Source organism: Oreochromis niloticus, linkage group LG7 (genome assembly GCF_001858045.2).
Source record: "Oreochromis niloticus isolate F11D_XX linkage group LG7, O_niloticus_UMD_NMBU, whole genome shotgun sequence".
In the NCBI taxonomy this organism is placed as follows: domain Eukaryota; kingdom Metazoa; phylum Chordata; class Actinopteri; order Cichliformes; family Cichlidae; genus Oreochromis; species Oreochromis niloticus.
The window spans coordinates 48503876-48521365 of NC_031972.2; the positions used below are offsets into that span (position 1 = coordinate 48503876).

The 17490-nt window shown below is 41.4% G+C and overlaps 1 protein-coding gene across 4 annotated transcripts in view; it reads left to right on the top strand.

The window, feature by feature from the left end:
* LOC100704872 (cyclin-dependent kinase 17) overlaps positions 1 to 17172 on the top strand; it is a 34770-nt gene extending 17598 nt beyond the window's left edge. For 2 of the 4 annotated variants that reach the window (XM_005450946.4, XM_013270561.2), the window contains 15 exons: positions 1584 to 1751; positions 2438 to 2571; positions 6700 to 6825; positions 9921 to 9977; positions 10136 to 10250; positions 11794 to 11888; positions 12075 to 12137; positions 12903 to 13026; positions 13172 to 13292; positions 13707 to 13804; positions 13971 to 14076; positions 14550 to 14592; positions 14794 to 14884; positions 15055 to 15132; positions 15913 to 17172. In XM_005450946.4, coding sequence (XP_005451003.1) covers positions 1584 to 1751; positions 2438 to 2571; positions 6700 to 6825; positions 9921 to 9977; positions 10136 to 10250; positions 11794 to 11888; positions 12075 to 12137; positions 12903 to 13026; positions 13172 to 13292; positions 13707 to 13804; positions 13971 to 14076; positions 14550 to 14592; positions 14794 to 14884; positions 15055 to 15132; positions 15913 to 15950 — 1457 coding nt within the window. In that variant the 3' untranslated portion in view covers positions 15951 to 17172. The remainder of the gene's footprint in view (positions 1 to 1583; positions 1752 to 2437; positions 2572 to 6699; positions 6826 to 9920; positions 9978 to 10135; positions 10251 to 11793; positions 11889 to 12074; positions 12138 to 12902; positions 13027 to 13171; positions 13293 to 13706; positions 13805 to 13970; positions 14077 to 14549; positions 14593 to 14793; positions 14885 to 15054; positions 15133 to 15912) is intronic. The other 2 variants (XM_019361738.2, XM_005450947.3) reach the window with 1 other exon arrangement.
* Positions 17173 to 17490: the final 318 nt, after the last annotated feature.

Genomic DNA, 17490 nt, shown 5'->3' on the forward strand with positions numbered 1-17490 from the left:
AAGGACACATCTAAAACCTGCAGGACACTGGCCCTTGAGGCCTGGAGTTCCCCACACCTGCCTTAGGCTGTCGGGCATTTGTTTACACACTTTCACACACTTTTAATTATTTACAGTACAGGGGTTACACTGATTAAGAAAACATTGCTGCTCTCCTGGCTATGTGTACAATTAGGTAATCCGAAGTTCATTGGGAAGATGTGATACTCAAGTAGTAGTGTAGAATCTAATGTATATCAACCCAACAGTTTCATTTTTATTGGTCACCTGGATACAAAGCCTAGCAATACAGTGTGCATATAAAAGATGGCAGATGACACCAATTGGTTTGGTAATTATAAGGGAAGTATCAAATAGGCACATTTTGAGGCCTTAATATAAAAATTTTGGCTGCAGCCATGTAGAATTTGTTTTGATTAAGAAGTTACTTTTATGAATGAAAGGGTGGACTACTAATTTATCAACTATTGCTAGCAAGCCTGGTTAACAAGCTGTATCCTTGAATTGTACTGCTGCAGCACGGAGACACAAAATTAGTACACACACACACACACACACACACACACACACACACACACACACACACACACACACACACACACACACACACGCACAGTGAAGAGGCCCAGTTTAATAACTGACAGAAGAGGAGGATGTCTACCAGACTCTGAGTGGCTCCAGCTGCCTCAGTCAGTGCAGCCATGCTCAGTTATCCAGGTGGATGAGTTATAAAACCTGGAGCTGTTATGAAAGTTGAAACTATCATTTTTTTCTGTAAATGTAATCAAATTGACCATTAACTATGTCCTTTTGGAGGGAGCCTCAAGTGGCACTTAGAGGAACTGCAGTTTTTGTCACTTTGTCAGAGGTTCCATTTTTAAGCCCCTTAGTTAATTCCAATTTTGAAGCCTTGACCTTCCCTGTACTAATGCCACTGTCTTGTTTTTATTAAAACCAGGAGTATGAGAGCGGTAAAGTGCTAAGTTAGCTGGTAATACTAGTGTTATAGCTTAGCGAGGCACATCACCAAAACTAAAGTAGATTTCTTGGATGGTCTGTAGCATCCAGCGTGTTCTAATATTTGTTAGATAATACCACTCAAAAAGACTTAAATGCCACAAAACGCAGTTGATGGGTAAGATTCAGGGACTTGAATTAGTAGAGGTGCCGTCTAGCAGACGGGTAGTGCCTCCTCTGTGTCAGTATCTAGCTGTTAGTAAGTAGTCGTGGTCCTCATAATGCAAATTTTGAGCTTAATAACATTTAGAAAGGTGAAAACAATCCATGCGGCACCCATTTTTTATAAGAACTGGCTGTTATGTAGTGATGCAATCAGCAAGATAAATCGTCCAACACATAAGATTGTCAGAGTACCTCAGGATGAATTTATCATGGGATTACTTTGAAGTGCATTAATCACATATTGGCCATGATGAGTCTTGTTCACATTAATACCACTTTCTTTCAGCGCCATGATTAAAATGTGTTGTTTTTTTAAAATTTCCTTCTCATCTGTGGATATGTGCTTGTATACTGTGTTTCCTGTCATCATCAAAAAACACAACAAACCCTTTCTTCTCCAGCAGAGCCCATTGTGAGGAACGGCCGTCCTCCATCAGCCCACAGTGTCCACTCATTTCTTCACCAGTACACAGGCTCTTTTAAAAAGCCGCCGCTCAGGCGGCCTCAGAGTGTCATCGGAGGAGGACTGGGCTCTCTCATGGTCATGCCTCGCAATGGTAGTCGCCTTGGTGAGTCACGCCTAACCTGCCTGCTGTCAAATTTAATATTTGACTTTTATTTTTCTGGCTTGAAATGAAGAGATTTCTTTTGTGACCATATGTAGAAGGTGTTGAGCTGCTGCTGGGCCTACATTCCTTGTCATATCCATTTGTGTTGAGGGAACTGTATCACGCATGTGCTCAAAGAAATCGCTGCTTTATGCAAAGATGCACTTCAATTTATCCGCTTTTGTGGCCACATTTTTCTCCTTTTTGCAAAGAAATATAACTAAAAATAATGACTTTGAAAACCAAGCTAGCTGTCAACTTGGATTTTCAGTCCAGATACAAATTCAAAATATGAATAAAACCCCTGGAGGGAATGAAAATGCTGCAATAGTGTATGTATGAAGGCAGAGTTTTCTCAGGCGTGGGTAAATTACTCCGTGATGTATGACTTTGCCTCATAAAGCCTGTGGCACTGAAATAAAATCTAAGTCAAACTCATTAAGAATATTTACCTCTTGTATATCATCTGCCTGATACAGCCAGTAGCTTGATAAGAAAAGAGGGAGTCATAAAAGTGTCCCAGAGAGTGTTTTTCTTTTCTGTTGAAGTCATTATCTGGTGTTGCGCCCTGCCCTGTTTTTACAGACCTGCTCCATTTGTCAACCCCCCCGTGCTCTCTGTAAACTTTTCTCTTCGCTCATCTCCAGATATCGTCCACGAGAACCTAAAGATGGGGTCAGACGGAGAGAGCGACCAGGCATCCGGGACTTCCTCTGATGAGGTGCAGTCGCCCACGGGTGTTTGTCTGAGGAACAGAGGGAACAGACGCATCTCTGCGGAGGTGAGATTTGGCTCTGTGTTTTCAGACCGTCGTTGTCCTCGTGTAGCCTCTCTGCTTTGTGGATGTATTGTAGTGTGAGTCACTGCAGTGCCTACAGTTAACTCAGTGGGACGTTTGACTGTGTTGCCACACATCTCCTCACCTGGTGTGTTGGTTCAAATTCCACTTTGTTAATAACCGTGCACTGCGATGACTTCACTGATAAATGACAATAGACCTATCTGTAAGACGTGAATGTGAGCTCCGTGCTGTAACTCGGAGTGGGTGTATTTGTGCAGCGTGTCATATACACACACACACACACACACACACACACACAAGTCCTCGGCTCCTGTCGCAATGTGAGCAGCGCACACATAATGTTCAGACTGATTTCATGTAATGTTCTTCTGAAGTTGGTTTTGAAATCTACTTTAAAAAATCTTTTATTCGTCACCACATCCACCCACCCAAAACCCCCTCTGATTTACTTCCTCTTTCTCTAACACACAGAGCCAGACATGGGCAGTTCGATTGCGTTTCTCCGGTGGTTACATAATCTCAACACATTACAGAAAGACATCTCATTGTAATTGCTTTCATCTAAAAGGCATTCCATTTTCCCACAAGTATTTTTTGGATCCAGGGCGTTTATTTCTGCACATATTAACAACAGTAATTCTTTTCTATTTAATTGATTTATATTTTTGTTCCTACATGAGCATGATTCCAAAATAGTTTCCTTTATTAAAGCTGTATGTTCAAAGCCAACAAGAAGAATCTGTGGCATGAATCTGATTGTTTCACATACTGTAGATTAGAGAGATGGACACAGAGTACCTGTGCAACAATAACAAATACAGTTCAAAGGGTGTCATTGTACATTATTTGCTAATGGGATCATTTTATGTTTTATTTTTGTCATATATGTGTGTTTGTGTTTGCACCCCCCGCCCCCTTTTTTTCTCTTCTCATGGATCATTATGTCACATGGAGGTGCCCTACCCACCTGTTGGTCAAACAACCTATTTGCTAGGTGCAGCCAATCAGAAGAAAGTTAGCTTTATCTCTTTCCCACATAGAGACAACATTTGACAACCTCTTCTGTACTTAAGACTTCTGTACTCAATAACCATGACCATTTGAAAAGGCAGAGACCGACCTCACTACCTTCTGATGCACACCATTTTGTAATTTTGTTCTAACAGCAGGCCTGAAATATGACGCAAAGTGCTCAGTTCAGAAAAGAGGTTGAAGGTTTAGTCCTGGTAGGCTTTTAATGGGTAAAGAGTCGAGGGAGGGTGAAGGAAGCTAAAACACCTTGCCTTATTAAACATTCAAAGCTGGTCTAACAGAGGCAAAGAATATAGCTATGGAGCCGAAAATGGGCGCATTATGTCTGCTTTAAATAAAAAACAACTTGTTAAGTATGTTTAGCTTTGAAAAATGTGGTCTCTTATATCAGAGGACTAAAAGTTAGAGGCAGTAGAATATTTTATTTTCACAAATTCTTTTTGAATGGAGAGAATTAAATGTTACTTGGTCTTTAATATTGTTGCATTCAGATCTTTAAAGCTTTTATTAGTCCAGTTTGACTTATTGTAGATTTACTTTTACTGAGAAAATAGAATTCATTACAACAAAACAAATTTGACTTTGATACAGTAACAGCGTGTTTGAGTCAAATTTAGCAAAACTCATTTATTCCAGTGATCCGCAGATATCTGTATTAATGCATATCTGCAAGGAAATGGTGACAGCTTGTCATCATCATCATAGAGAGGTTTCTCAAACAGCTGTTTAAAGTTTTTTTCTTTACGTATAAGCAGAGGTAACATGTCATTTTACTGTTTCAATCAACATCTGACCCGATCCCTCCCGAAACCAATAATTGGTCCCTTTAGCCCAACGTAAGCTCTACCAATAGGACTTCAGGCCGTGCAGCTGACATAAAGTAATGCAACGAGCCGCCCACTTTCCTCCTGAACTGTGGCATGAGTTACTTCATAACTTCATAACGTCGCCATTCTCAACTCAAATTATTATTTAAAAAAAGTATGACAGGAAAATAGATTCATATCCATCCATAGTTTTCATTCTAATGGTTCTTTCCTTTTTCTGCATTGTTGTTTTAGACATTTTTTCACCTTCTGTCTGTCTTTCTCTTTTTCAGAGACTTATTTTTTCTTTGTATTAACACAAAATATAAAATAAAATGCAAAGAAAGACTTTCCAGTTTTACATAAAAGGAGTCAAAGGAGAGAAAAAAAAGAAACCGTAAGGAAAAGGGCTTCCTTATAGTCTTGTGTGTTTTTATAGGTACAGTTGATGCTGACTTCTTGCCACTGAACCACATGTTTTCACACTACCTGCTGGGTGGAAGTTCTGATTGAACAACACACACTTCCCTCCTTCTGTTTATTGGTTGCTTTGATTGCAACCCCTGTGGGAGTTTACAAGCAGATAGCAGCTTCTGCACAGACAAACCAAGCATGCAAACCTGCACGAGTAGAGGGGAAAAAATGCTTAGGGTTTAGTTAAGCTGCATTTGAGGCTGCCCACACAGAGAGATGATACATCACCTCTTGCTGCTTTTTTTGAGCGTGTCTGCAAGCAGTACACCTCACACTTCCTGTGACTGTTTCACAGCCAGATAAAGTTTTTACTTTCTTGGACACGCTCACAGTTGTACTTGCAGCTTCTCAGCAAATCCAGTGTACTGTTTGAATGAACAGAGTGATTGACTGCAGGCTTGTTGTTGATGAAGTGATCCAACAGTGAAATCAGTGTGCGGCCTTGTTCTTTGTCCCCTCTATGCCACTGTGACACTTGGAGAAGGGACGGCAGAGCAGAAAAAATAGGAGGAAGAGCGAGGACGTCCCTTTAGGCTGGTCAGGTAGCGGATTGTCCTCCTCGGACTGCAGTGGAAGCAGTGCCATTTTGGGATTACATCACGAGGATTACTGTAATACGGTCCAGATGGGCCCCTGTTGTAACAGATTAGGACGAGTTGATTGGACAAACTGGAGGGGGGGTGGAGGGGTTGCAAAGGTCAGGTGATGGATGGCATCACTTACTCTGAGGCCCTGCACACTGACACCACAGAGCAGCAGAGCGAAATCTAATGTATATTCTTAAACAAATAAAGATGAACAGAGTTCCTGTTATGTTGATATGTGCAGAATGCTTTTGTTTTCTCTTTTTGAGAATCCAGAGCTATGGTGTCTTTGCTTAAAATGTTTTTTTGAACAGTTAAAGCTAAAACAATAAGCAGACCTTCGTGCCTCTTTATTGCCTTGAAATAATTGTTTTTATGAGTTTCTATTTAGTTTGTACGCACACGAAACAATAGAGATGCCAAATCTGCACCAGAATGTCAACTTGCTCCAAGTTTTAATGAAGACTACACTTCCTGGAAGCTGATCACATGACTAAATGTGTTTGCTGTTAACAACCACAGAGCAGAAAGCTGACTCACAGTCACTGTTTAACGCAAAGGCTGAAAGTCACTGATCCATCCAGAAGTCGGTCATTTTCAGTTCACGGGTTTATCAGCTTGTCTCTGAACTTGTGTTGAAATTTGAAAAAGGTTGAGGTTGCGTTTTGCCTTTTTGTGCGTGTTGGCTAAGATGGAGGGAGGAAGCAGTGGGGTGTCCGGTGTTACCTCAGAGGGAGTGGAAGTAGATTTACAGAGAGGAACATGGGATTAATAGTAATCTAACAAACAGAGGAAATGCATGATGGGAAGAATCCAGGCGTTAGATTTTAACTATTTGATTGTATTATGTATGTTTGAGTGATTTTATATAAGAAGTCATTAGAATCATGCTTTGTGTGCTTGTTTTACTTTTTTAAAAATACTTACCCTGAGCTCTTAAAGGCTCCACATACGGCCTTTACCATGAACACAAGTCTAAAACTGTAACTGTGTGGCTACACACGCACGTACCACACTGGCTTCTCTGTTAACCGGTGAGGCCTAAAGTACACCCACAGATTCTGCTTGTTTACTTTGGGTTTCTGCCATTTTGTTTCCAATCAGAGGTATTTATTCAGAGATTATGTTGTTTGCTAAGGGTTTGTTTGTTTGTTTATTCATTCATTCTTTAAAAAAATAAAATAAAATTGAGTTCTCTTGTTTTTGTGTAGGACCTGAACAAACGTTTGTCCCTGCCGGCTGACATCCGGATACCTGACGGTTACCTGGAGAAGTTTCAGCTGAGCAGCCCACCCTTTGACCAGCCGCTGAGCCGACGCTCCCGCAGAGCATCACTGGTGAGAGGAACAAGTGATGCAGAGTGATACTGTAAACAGGAAGTCGGCCTATTGCACGTCCTTCACCTTGAAGCTGGAGGGGTCGCATCATTAACTAATATACTCTCCTTTTTGGAATTTGGTTGAGAAAAATTACGATAAAGTAGTTAAAGTGTTAAAAGTAAAATGTGCATTTAGTTTATTTATTTAGTTTAACTGGAGGCGGGGCTAAATCAGCTGACCAGTGAATACAAAAAGGTCAATAACTGTAAAAATGACAATCATTGAAGTCATTGTAAGCCCAGGAATCTGGGCCAAGATGGAAACACAGAGAAATTCCCTTTGTGGTTCACTGGAAGGCAGGTTTATTCTTGCTGTAGTCGTCCTTGTGTGTGGTGCAAGCCAGAAGTGATGGCACAACTACTGGCTTGTTGTGCATCTCCCAAGTTTTGTAACCTGTCGAGCACAGCGTGGGCGGTGAGGTTGGGCTGGAGGCACAAATCCGTGAGTGGGTCAGTCCCTGTGAGCTTTTCTAAACCACATCAATGCAGTGCATTTCCATATGGCACAGAGAGCAACCGCTGCAGTTGGAAATGATTACATGCTCTGCAGAATCCATCATTTAGGAGAACAGGAGAAGGTGAGACAAGCACACCTGAAGTGTGAGTATACACTCACCAACCACTTTATTGGGTACATCTGTCTAGTACAGGGTGCGACCCTCTTTTGCCTTCAGAACTACCTTAATTCTTTGTAGCACTGATTCAACAAGGTGCTGGAAACATTCCTCAGAGGTATTGGTCCATATTGACATGATAGCATCACATCTTGATAGCACCTCTGCAGATTTGTCAGCTACATCCATGATACGAATCTGCCGTTCCACTACATTAAGGTGCTCTGTTAGATATCCAGTGACTGTGACACAAGCAGGCTGAACTTTTGATGTAAGGTAGAATTGATCCACGCTTTATTGTTTTTACACCAAATTGTGACGGCACTATCCAAATGTCAGAGCAACAGTTAAGACTCATTAGACCAGGCAAAGTTTTTCCAACTTTTCTTGGCCATTTAATGAAAATTGTAGTCTCAGTTTTCTGTTCTTAGCTGACAGGAGTGGTACCTGGTGCGGTCTTCTGCTGCTGCAGCCGGTCTGCTTCAAGGTTCCACTTGTTGTGCGCTTCTTCGTACCTCGGTTATAATAACTTGAGTGACTGTTGCTTTCCTACCAGCTCAAAGCAGTCTGGCCATTCTCCTCTGACCTCTGGCATCAACATGGCCTTTTCTCCCAGAAAACTGCTGCTTACTGAATATTTTGTCTCTTTCAGACTGTTCTCTGTAAGCCCTAGAGATGGTTGTGCAGGAAAATCCCAGCTTTTCAGTTTCTGAAATGCCCAGACCAGCCCATCTGGCACCAACAACCACATTGAGTCACTTAAATCACCTTTATTTCCCCTTTTGATGCTTAGTTTGATCTTCAACAAGTCATCCTATCCATATCTACATGCACTGAATTGCTGATATGTGATTGGCTTAATAGATAACATTCAGTTGACCATGTGTACCTAACAAAAGCAGCTGATGACTGTATGTCTGTTGTATAGCCAATGCATCAAACATAACCGCAGCTTTAGTGGCCATGCTGCACACTAGCTCATGACCCCTTGAGGATGGGTCTTGAATAAGTGATCTGTTCATGTCACCCGAATAACCACGACACCATTAACTTAATAAATAATTAATTTCCTCAAAAGTATTTATTAATTAATGTTGTTGGTGTTAGCACTGTGTCAGTTTTGTAAGTACAACATTCTGTGTCAGAGATCATTAAAGATCTCCTCATAAATCTTTTCATTATTGGGAGTTTTTAGTAGTAAATTCTTAAAGGCAGAGCCATATTTGCTTCAGGGTTCATCATATAGCATTTTGCAGATAAAACTGTAATGATATTAAAAACTAAATTCTTTCTTTTGGCAAAAGCTACAGTGAACAAAAAAACAAACCAAAAACTTCTAATATCTCCAGACTATTCTTATTTAAGCCTCTGCGCTCTGTGTAGGTTTTAAAGTGAGGAGTGCTAATTTGAGAATCAGGGGTGGACCAGAATGAGATAAATGGAAGCAGAGCAAGAGTCAGGAAGTGGCTGCACTTGGATAAAGATAGCTCTGAGGGTAATGTTTTATTTAAATGCAGCAAGAAACAGAAGTGAGAGCGTCAGAGTTAACACCTTACCCTCAGCCGATCAGAGCTCATCCTCTCAGCCTCTCGCGTGTTCGTGTTGCACCTCAGCGCTCATTTTTGTCACGAGCCTGAACGATTGTCCTGTGCATCTGTCAAAAGCGGAACAGAGGAGTAAGTAACACTCTGCCTCGCCCAGGCCCAACTTTATTTGCATACACACCCCTTTGCAGAGTTTTTTCAAAAGCACTGACTGGATTTGCTCAGATGATTGGCTGTCAGACCTCTCAGCTTTTCTGGCGCTGGTCTTCATCCAGTGCACAGGTCTGTTTAAGCCTTGTGGAGATGCTGGCTTGCAGCAATGACAGTTATAGCTCAGTTATTAAGTAGTTTGTGTGTGTTCTGGTTATAACTGAATAGTTGTGAAGCGTAGCATGTGTTTAGTGATTTATTATGCGTGGAAGTAATGATTATTTCAGTTATTATTTATCGTGGAGAATATTGGGTCAATTGATCAACCAATGCTTGGTATATTTAAATGATGAGAGTAGTAAAATTTGATGTAAAATGACACAACCGAATGGGATTTCTTTATAGCCTCAAATATTTTTCTTGGCACACATGAGAAACAGAGAAAAATACAAATATTATAGAAACTGAAAATAGCTATTTTTTTTATTATATATTTAGCTCAAAAATATAAACGAAAACATGTTGTTTGTTCGACTCGCCCATAAACACATTGTAAAAAGCCATCGGGTCTTTGTCACAAGCAATTAGTCGGGATGCTGGTTTGGTTGTGTGACCCCCCACCCCCCGCCGCCCACTCTGTGATGCTGCAAGGCCATCATGAGGATTTGTCCTGGTGTGTGTAAGCCTGTCACTGCTAATAATGACACTACCCTCATTAATGCTGTTTGTCCTTTTCTTCCCTCCAGTCAGAAATTGGATTTGGGAAGCTGGAGACCTACATCAAACTGGACAAACTGGGGGAGGTATGTGGCACAGTTTACCTTGAAAGCCTTTCTTTTATCACCCCAGGTGCAAACGTTCTCATAGTGAGTGATTAAAGTGCACACAGGCACAGTTGTGGAGTTTACTTTTAACCTGAAACACTGAACCCCCCCCCCCCCCTTCTTTTCCTGCTGTATAGGGCACATACGCTACTGTGTACAAGGGGCGGAGTAAGCTGACAGACAACCTCGTGGCGCTGAAAGAGATCAGACTGGAGCACGAAGAAGGAGCGCCATGCACGGCTATCCGAGAAGGTACAAAAGATTTTAGCCACAGGATGCTATTTGGTCACCAAGCAGTCAAATATAAGTGCTTGAACTTTTCTACTTATATAAGCTGATTTGTTTTACATTTTATGAACAGTGGGATCAAAAAACAACCTAGTTAACTGAAATAGAAAAGTAGATTTTAGAATAAATTTAAAAACAAAACAGTAAGTTAAAGATATTATGCTCCTAGAAAACAACCTCACATACAAACATACAGGTCATGCCTGTAGGTGGTCAGGTTTGTAAATATAACCCAGCATGACATCCTTAAGAAATAGGAAAAAAGTCCAGCAAAGACCCGACACATGACCTGAGAGATGCATCTGGCCCTGCTTGTTGTTTGCTGAAGCCTCATCAGACGTGGTCTCAGTGGAAGGAGAGCTATCAAGAAGCTATTTGTCAAGAAGAAAAATAGGGAGAAAAGGCTGTGGCATGCCACATTACACAAGAAATGAACTGAAAATCACTGGCTTACACGTCTTATGAAGTGATGAAACCAAATTTGACATTTTTGGTTCAAGTCGTTGTCAGTATGTACAGAGAAGGTCAGGAGTGTCTACATCCATCTGTAAAACACACTGGAGACTCTGCCATGGATCGGGCTGCGTTTCAGACAGCGATGTTGGAGATCTTGTCAAAATGGTGAAATTACGAATGCAAATAAAGTAAAGTCAGATTTTGATCCATCGTGCAGTGCCTGACTGGCAGTGTTTGTTTCTGCCAGTGCAGTAAAAGCATACCTGGACAGAAAATCACACAACGTGACACTTTTAGTCACAGACTGACCTCGGCTTTATTCAAGCATTGACAAAGAATTGAATACAAGGCAGCCAACATCCAAAGAAGAGCTTTGAATGTCTTTCAAAAAGAACTGTTCCTGAAGATTACTTACAATTCTACAAACTCTCTTTATGCCTTATACACTTCATTTCCATTTATGCTTTCAATAAATCGTTGCACCTATCTCCCAGTTTCCTACCAAATATAAAGAAATGAGGCGTGGCTTAAGAGTTTTGCAAAGCACTGTATTTCAGTGTCATCTCCTGGCAGCTTGAGTAAATTGTTTTTTTTAGATGGATAAATGTATTTATTCAAGTGCACTTCATCACCAAGTTTAGCACATTTCACAAAAAAACGTTGAGTTTGTCATCTGTGAGAGTCGCTCGATTTATGTGGATCCTTCACTGGGGTTGAACTGGAGGCATTTTCTTCTTTTATTTTGCAAGTTTTATGCGACCTTATATGGAGAGCGGTGTTGGCAGCACGCTCTTGTTTTGAGACTTTGTTGATTAATTTGAGCCAGATAAGCTTTCTTTGTAAGTCTCAGACATTTTTGTAAGATTGAAGGATTTATAAATAAACCTCTCTTGGCTTAATCAGCGCGACCACAGAGGCATCAGAGCAAGAAGTAAAGCAAATGTTGGTTAATGTTACTTTGAGAGAATAAAAAAATAAGCTGAGTGTAATCACACCCTCGCTGTAACAGCTGTCTTCTTCTTCTTCTTTTTTTCTGCGTGTGTGTTCTTAGTGTCTCTACTGAAGGACCTGAAGCACGCCAACATCGTGACGCTGCACGACATCGTCCACACAGACAAGTCGCTCACACTGGTGTTTGAATACCTGGTGAGACCAGCAAAACCTCTGCAACCTCCCTCCTGCATGACTCACGATGTTCTCTGCAGGGATGCTTAGATTAAAATATTTGACGTTATTATTATTCATGACTCTCTGCGGAGTATGAAGGCTTACCAACTGTTGCAGTTTGTGTGCCCGTAGCGTCCCCGCTCTAACGCCCTTCCTCTCGTCTAGGACAAAGACCTTAAGCAGTACATGGATGACTGTGGGAACATCCTGAGCATGCAGAATGTCAAGGTGAGACTCCGCAGGCTGCCTGCTGGCCTGAGCGCCTTCATCAACTGTCAGGAGTTTGTAGCTGCTGGTGTGGGTGCAAGAAGCATTGTCATTGTGCCCCCTGGTGGAGAAGTGTAGACCCAAGGGGATAAGTGAAATAGGCTGCTGCAACCTTCACAAAACTCTTTGTTTTCTTTAAACATCTCTGTTTTTAGTGTATTTAATTAAAGAATTTCATTCATGATTGTGCATCTGCAATATATTACTTTTGCTAATCACCACTGTTTTTTTTTTTTACTCTTTATTTTAGAGTTTTTAGTTCATGGACAGAAAAAAACAACCCCAACTAAGCATACATATATATTTGGGTCACATCAGTCCATATAATTTTACTTGATGTATTATGAATTCTTGCACTTTTAAGTAAAGCGAGCTAAAGGTCACCTGTTCCACAGATATATCACCGATGGTGTGGATCCATCGTTTGAGGCTTGGTGATTCTGGTTTATGTCAATTTTTTTCTAATTGTTTTCTTCCTGGCTAACAGTAATTTCAGTTACCAGTCGTTTTTTTTGTTAACCACATCCTCTTTAAGTAGACAGAAATACAAGACCTCAACACTGTTGGTGATCTCGTATCAGCACGTAATATTTTGCCACATGACCAAAATGTGTGCGAGCGATTGGCCTCCAACTTTCCACACTCAGCATGGCTCGATCACCACTATTTTATAATAACTTTATCAACACGATCATATGTACTGATCGAGAATATCTCTTCTCTTAGATTTTCCTCTTCCAGATCCTGCGAGGCTTGGCCTACTGTCACAGGCGGAAAGTTCTCCACAGAGACCTGAAGCCCCAAAATCTGCTCATCAATGACAGAGGAGAACTAAAACTGGCTGACTTTGGTAAGAAAAATCATTAATTACACTGAAATGTTTCCACAGAGCTTTTTTTTTTTTTAAAGCGATGAATATTTGGAGTATTCTAAATAGCTTCCTTTGCATGAATTTCATGACATTTTTCCAATATGTCCATATTTCTGCTCCACAGGCCTGGCGAGGGCGAAGTCTGTGCCCACTAAAACGTACTCTAACGAGGTGGTAACGCTTTGGTATCGGCCCCCCGACGTGCTGCTCGGCTCCTCCGAGTACTCCACACAGATCGACATGTGGTGAGTGGGCCTCGCTCGACGGGGGGGGGATTGCAACTGTTAGGAAACGTTAACGATACTCGTGGTTACTCTCTTATTTCCGTATGGCTGCACAGCGACGGCGCAGGCCGATGTGATCCTCTCAGATTGGTTTTCTGTCGTGAAATTGCCACTTCAGTGGTTTGTGGAACGGGCACAGGTGTCTGGAGTTCATTTCGTTTAGTTTGCGGCCTCATGAGCGGGCGGTGTAAAGATACTTTGCTGCTGATGGACACAGTTAAGAGAATGCAGCTGTAAATGGTTTCCCCAATCTCCAATTGAGAGAAACGTCAGGGTTGGTTTAGAGATGGAACACCTGTTGAGTCAGGCTGCTGTTTAAGCTTCGGTCAGACGCGTCTTTGTGACCTTTCCCACCTGTTTGTGTCATTCTGCCAGGGGTGTGGGCTGTATATTCTATGAGATGGCTGCAGGCAGGCCGCTGTTCCCAGGCTCCACAGTGGAGGATGAGCTGCACCTCATCTTCAGGCTGCTAGGTGAGTGCTGCCCTCTGCTGACAGAGGAGCGTTCAGACTTTTAACCAGAGCCTTTAATCACATTAACCCTGGCATGTAGCCCCCCGTCCCCCCTCTCTGGCTCCATGAAAAAGCCCCATCCAGCTGACGCGGGCTCTAACAAGGTCTATTAAATGTCTCTCCACAGGCACTCCTACAGAAGACAGCTGGCCTGGAATATCCTCCATTGATGAGTTCAAGTCCTACAAGTTCCACAAGTACAAGGCACAGTCCCTCATTAATCATGCCCCCAGGTATGCCTGATAGTAATTCTTTTCTCTCATTTTATCTTAATAACTTTACTTCTACACCAGATGCAACATGTCCCAGCTCAGGCTGTGTTGCTGCTGGTTGTTTCAGGTATTTATGGAGCAGTTATATAAACCTTAACGTTACCCCTCCATTCACCTCTCTTGCCTGGTTGTCTGATGACTGGAGGTGGAAACGAGCATATGTTTCTTGTGAGACACAAATATAAGAGGAGAGCTCATAAGCAGAGCTGTTTTAGCTTTTAGAGTTAGACATGAGTGTTGGAGGTTTGTGTAGTTAGGAGTGTGTGCTTTTTATCATTTCCTGTAAGGAAATCCTGTGGAATAGTTGACTCTGTTTGACTTCCTTAACACTCGCCTTTATCCATGAGTCAGCCCACCTTTACTGACCCCCCCCATCCCTCCTGTTCTTTTTTCCACCTCCAAACTCTTGTCCCACCCCTCCCCCACACGCACAGGTTGGACAATGATGGAATCGACCTGCTGATGTCATTCCTAAAAGTAAGTCTCGCCATATCTGCCAGGAATGAAAGAGACGCTAAAAGCATGTGACACATTTCGCAGCTATGTCAGGACTGTGTATTTGGAAAGAAGTGCACCAAGGCGTGCCAACAGATTCGCATGCAATCGCACGCTGCTGAGCCAGTTCTTTTGTTGTTCTTTAATGGCTGAAACTTTTTCTTTTGTTGCCCTAAATTTCAGTATGAGTCGAAGAAGAGGATCTCTGCTGATGAAGCAATGAGGCAGCCATACTTCAGGAGCCTGGGGCCACGTGTGCACACGCTGCCAGAGAGTGAGTAATGAAACGGTGATGCAGTAATGCAGACTTGGCACGATTCGCTCTGTACGACTTGAAGGGGATTGCAGTGTACAGAGAGGATCACTTACAGCCTTGTAACAGAAACACTGTTCACCCGGCACGTCTTCTTCTTCTGTTGCACTGACTGACTGTGTCTTTGGCAGCCGTATCCATATTCACACTGAAGGAGGTGCAGCTGCAGAGAGATCCCGGCTATCGGAACTCATCATACCCCGAATCAGGTGAGGAATAAAGAATCGAGAAGAGGGGAAGTGGGAAGCACAGAAACTGAGTGAGCAAAAAGAGACAAGTGCTGCAAGCGTGGTTTTTGTAGTCCAGCCCACTCAATTGGCCAAATAGACACAGCTCACGGAGGAAGTTGAGATACTTTAACATAATTGCCACAATCTGCATAAACAAAATACACCTTTTTATGTCACTCATTATGAGGATTAACTATATTAAACTGCCACAGTGCCACATGTATAATTATACATGTGCTTGTAGATTTTGTTACATTCCACTTCCTGAAATTTCATGCTGTCCTTCAAAGACTGATGCTCACATGTAAATTAAAAAAAATAAAACCCAAACCACTGTATTTGTAAAATTAGTACGCTGTAAACAACTAGTGCAAAGATCTGTGTAGGAATATGAAATGTGAACAAATACAGGCTAACAAAGGCTCAAGTTGTAGCCCACATTATACTTCCTGTTTATGACCGCAGAGTAAAACACCTGGAACCTGGTGATTTATACGACCAAAGTAGAGATGTCACGATAACGGTGATATTTAAAAATGAAATGTGTATACCATTGATTTTTCCTGCGTGGGCAAACCCACCGAACAGGTTAAATAGCAGTCACTGTGATAAGTAAGTTACTTTTTAACCTTGTTATTTGGATGTCATTTACTCCAATTTGCTCATCAAATAGCCCAGAATAGTTGGGAAATGCAGATTTCTGTTATTTAAAATAGCTGAATCGATGTTTAAAGACTTTATTTTTCTGTTTCCCATCAGGCAACGGAAAGAGCAGAAGACAAAGCATGCTGTTTTAAAATCTCTGGACTGGATACAGTTATTTGGGAACGATATACTGGCTGTACAGTCTTGCCGCTGGATCAGAACTCGGAGATGAGAGTTCACTCCCCCTCCAGAATTTTTTTTTTTTTCGCGAGGTGGGGGGGGCTATCCACAGTCTGACCCCGGCTCCAGAGAGACATTTGTACACTGTACATCTATATTTATTGACAAGTGAATTTGCTGCTAAATCCAACTACTGTCTAGAATTCTAACAGGCTCAGTCACTTTAATGAGAACATGCAATGTGTATAGATTTTTAATTTTCTTTCTTTTTCTTTTCTTTTTTTTTTGAAGTGGGTGATATTTTTTTTAGTGTCTCTTTTTTTTATTGGTCTTCGTTTCCATTTTCATACATAAAAACTCCACCTCGAAGCTCCTGGACGACGTGTGGGTGTGTGAGGCACACAGACGGAGGGAGGTTTCTGTAGCAGCTCAAAGGGGTTTCATATTCTTGTCTCTGTTGCCATGGTGCTGTACTCAGCTGCACAAATCACATGTGACCATTTACTCTGAAGGTTTTTCCGAGGCCAGCTTTGATATAATAACTAATCATTTTATCCCAGCCGGAGATTAATGTGAGATTTCTTTTTTTTTTTTGGTTGTTGTCATTATGTTTTTGCACACAAAACTTGGCAGATCTGTGCATTTAAAACAAAAAAAACTTGCTGGCATATCATTCCAGGGATGCTCCGGTCTCTGCCGTGACCAATGAACAAATGCAGTAGAGAGAGAAGGAAAAGAGCAACACAGATTGTCAACTAGGGCATTACAGGAATAGTTACACCTACGAAATACACTGATCACCCCTCCTGTCCTTGTTCTTTCTCCACTCTTACAAAGAGGAGCTGCAAAAATGAGCTCCCACTGTTGGAATTTGCAGTGCCCTGTTTGTGCATTGCCCTGCCATTCCCATCTCCCTCATCTGTAAAAGTAGATCTTTTTTTTTCTCCTCTGTCATTGTGGTGCATGCGTGCTCTTTTCTATGAGGAAGCACACAGCCGCCACCGAACCCCTAATTCAGGAAGCGTTAGCTATAGTCCTGCCCTTATTTAACAGTGTTACAAGACATGTTTTGTATGATATTCTTTATTTGTGAATAATTGTTGTTGGTGTGGGATTTCATTGCAGATGCCCTCCCATATTTCAGTTTTTTTTCCAGAGTAAAGAAAAATTAAATCTAAAGGTTTAAAACCAAAACTGTTTTTTTTTTTGTTTGTTTCAGCTCCTCTAAGAAGTTTCAACTCTGTTTAAGCATTCAATGCTTTGTTTATTGAAAATGACATTCTTCACAATACAAAAAAATATACAGAATACATATTGTATTACCAAGTCCAGTATAAAAACAAAACAAAACAAGAATGTAAGTGTTACAAGGTTTTCATTCATTTGAAATCTCGTCTTCATTAAAAGATTTTGAAATAAAGTGGAAAAAAAACAAAAACAGGACAACAAGGCACAGCCGGTACTATCTGAGAAGCATAGTGCATACGTTACATACAATACCACGTTAAGTGA